General features: G+C 39.2%; 1 protein-coding gene across 1 annotated transcript; it reads right to left on the bottom strand.

The window, feature by feature from the left end:
* Positions 1-1,044: 1,044 nt before the first annotated feature.
* On the bottom strand, positions 1,045-2,611 carry LOC143998291 (uncharacterized). The gene is made up of 2 exons (XM_077493944.1): positions 2,082-2,611; positions 1,045-1,802 (listed from the first exon to the last, which is right to left on the bottom strand). Exons 1-2 carry the CDS (start codon positions 2,541-2,543, stop codon positions 1,302-1,304), a joined length of 963 nt encoding a protein of 320 aa, XP_077350070.1. The 5' UTR covers positions 2,544-2,611; the 3' UTR covers positions 1,045-1,301.
* Between the last annotated feature and the right edge of the window lie 764 nt (positions 2,612-3,375).

Raw genomic sequence — 3,375 nt, 5'->3', positions numbered from 1 at the left:
CATGGATGATCTTGTTTTTATTTTAAAGCCCCATCTCAATATATTTATTTTTTTTGTTTATTTTTTTGATTACTTTTTTTCCTCCATATTTTTGGTAGAATTCTTTACCATTTTTTTTATTGTGATCTCCATATTTAATTATTCTGTCAAGTAAAAAAAAAAAAAAAAAAAATTGGTAACTTGACCGAATAATTAAATATGGAGATCACAAGAAAAAAAATGTTCAAGAATTCCCAAAAAAATCTTGATGAAAAAATTACTCCAAAAAAAAAATAAATAAATAAATAAAAAATGGTGTTGACTAATTTTTGGCCTCCATATTTTTGGTAGAATTCTTTACCATTTTTTTTATTGTGATCTCCATATTTAATTATTCTGTCAAGTAAAAAAAAAAAAAAAAAAAAAGTTGGTAACTTGACCGAATAATTAAATATGGAGATCACAAGAAAAAAAATGTTCAAGAATTCCCAAAAAAATCTTGATGAAAAAATTACTCCAAAAAAAAAAAAAATAAATAAATAAAAAATGGTGTTGACTAATTTTTGGCCTCCATATTTTTGGTAGAATTCTTTACCATTTTTTTTATTGTGATCTCCATATTTAATTATTCTGTCAAGTAAAAAAAAAACAAAAAAAAAGTTGGTAACTTGACCGAATAATTAAATATGGAGATCATAAGAAAAAAAATGTTCAAGAATTCCCAAAAAAAACTTGATGAAAAAATTACTCCAAAAAAAAAATAAATAAATAAATAAAAAATGGTGTTGACTAATTTTTTTCAAACATATTTTTGGTAGAATTCTTTACCATTTTTGTTTTATTGTGATCTCCATATTTAATTGTTCCGTCAAGTTAACACCAAAAACTTTTTTTATTTTTTTTTCATTACCACAATAACCTTTTTATTTTTATTCTGGTGACAAGTTACCACAATAACATTTTTATTTTGTTTATAACCTCAAGGAGGTTAGTGTCCCTTGTTAATTTCACATTGTCTTTTATAGAAAGGTATTTGACCAAAAAACACATAGGCAATTATATTTTCAAAAAAAAATATCCATTTATTCTGGTTCAACAAACAAAAAAATGAAGGCAACACTGGAGAAAATTGTGACATTTGTGTAGCGTTTTGGCCCCAGGGCAAACGTGAAACTCTGTGTAAAAGAAAATTCAAATATTACGAAATCCAATATGGTCCCAGAATCCCAGACATCAAGAGCAGCATCAGATGGTATATATGTCCCCAGGCTGTGGTACAACAGGCTGTGTCTTTTTGGTCGGACCAGAGTGAAGCCAGGTCATCACCTTCTTCTCTTCGCTCCACCCTTCACTGCACCCTTCCCTGCAGACTTCCCTGTAGCCTTCCTGGGAGGCTGTGTCTCCGGTGGTGTACTCGTGGCAGGAGGAGGAGGAGGAGGAGGAGGAACAGGAGGAACTTGCTCCACAATATTGCTGTTGGCCGATAATTCTCCACTCAGCCCCTTCTGTAACGCCAAGAAAATGAGCCTTTCACAGTGGAGACGTTGGGCCATCTCTAATTGGTGGAGACGGCTGGCGATGTAGCAGCCATAGGCCTCTTCTGCGTCAGGGGGGCTGTTTAAGACATTAGTAGCCTCTCTAATTAGGCGCAGGGATTCCTCCTGTGCTAGCGTATTTTTTTTTGCCCTTTTTGATGGAAGACGGAGGGGAGGCACTTGTGATGTTGTCATGCTTCTACTAGGCCCGGCCACCTCCTGGCTGACAGAGGGCACGGCCTCCTCCTGCCTGCCACTTTCCCCACCTTCCTCCTGGCTGAGCTCCTCCTGTGTATAAAAAAGGGACATTGTTTTAGTTTTTTGTTCATCAATCCTAAACATTTTTCAGCTCCTGACTTCAAAATTCTGTTAATACATATAAAAGAGTATCATTATGACACCACTATTTCTTGTTTCTGCTGGTGACAAACATTTGTGGCCACTACTGTAAATTGATATGTCCAAATTTTAACTATTTTTTAACATCAATAATAGCGTACAAATTCGAATAACATCTAGTTAACATCATTAATATTATGAATATCACTATTTTTGCTCAAAAAATACCTGGCTCCAGCTGGGTGCATCCGCTTCTTCCAGGATGGAAGGCTCATCAGCCTCTGCTGAGGTGGAGGGAATGCTGCAGGGAAGGGTGGAGGGAAGGGTGGAGGGAAGAGTAGAAAGCGACTCCCTGGGTTTACACCGGTCGTCCAGGAACCGTAGCTTTTCAAAGTACCACAGCCTGGGTACATACACATCACCTGGTGCTGCTCCTGATGTTTTGGATTGTTCGATTTTCCTCTTTTCCTTTCGGTACATGTTTTGCAATATTTGAATTTTCTTCTCCACAAAGTCCACGTCTGCCTCTGGGATCCAAGTCTGCACAAATGTCAAAAATCTCTCCAGTGTTGCCCTCCTTACTGGTTTATTAAAATAATCCTTGTGCTTGGCATGCCACAGATTTGACATCTCCTTATATTTGTCGATAAACAGACTTAAAAATTCCGGATCCCTGAATTTTTGATTCATTTTTCTGAAAGACAATACACAAGCCAAAAAACATAATGTTAGCTCAGACTCTCCTAATCTTAGCCCAAGATAGACTCCAGGATCTGCCACTTATTTGGGGAAATGGTTTAAACTTACCTTCGTTTTGCCTGCTCCCAACTTCTGTTCCTATTTTCGCAAACGAACATACGACATGTGATTTTTGTCGTTATATACAGTGCGTACGCGTAGAACTACGCCTGCGTTGCCCGCCCCTGACGTTCTTTTAGTCAAGTTCATGTTTTCCCGCCCCTTTCTGCGCACTTAACGTACGTACGACATGTGCATTTTGGCGTAAGATCCAGTGCGTACGCGTAGAACTACGCCTGCGTTGCCCGCCCCTGACGTTCTTTTAGTCAAGTTCTTGTTTTCCCGCCCTTTCTGCGCACTTACCGTACGTACGACGTGTGATTTTGTCGTAAGATCCAGTGCGTACGCGTAGAACTACGCCTGCGTTGCCCGCCCCTGACGTTCTTTTAGTCAAGTTCTTGTTTTCCCGCCCTTTCTGCGCACTTACCGTACGTACGACGTGTGATTTTGTCGTAAGATCCAGTGCGTACGCGTAGAACTACGCCTGCGTTGCCCGCCCCTGACGTTCTTTTAGTCAAGTTCATGTTTTCCCGCCCCTTTCTGCGCACTTAACGTACGTACGACATGTGCATTTTGGCGTAAGATCCAGTGCGTACGCGTAGAACTACGCCTGCGTTGCCCGCCCCTGACGTTCTTTTAGTCAAGTTCATGTTTTCCCGTCCCTTTCTGCGCACTTAACGTACGTACGACATGTGCATTTTGGCGTAAGATCCAGTGCGTACGC

Source organism: Lithobates pipiens, unplaced genomic scaffold (genome assembly GCF_037356315.1).
Source record: "Lithobates pipiens isolate NorthernLeopardFrog02 unplaced genomic scaffold, aLitPip1_a1.2 Scaffold_19, whole genome shotgun sequence".
NCBI lineage: Eukaryota > Metazoa > Chordata > Amphibia > Anura > Ranidae > Lithobates > Lithobates pipiens.
Note: the sequence above shows the minus strand (reverse complement) of the source record. Positions and strands in the feature narration are given on the sequence as shown.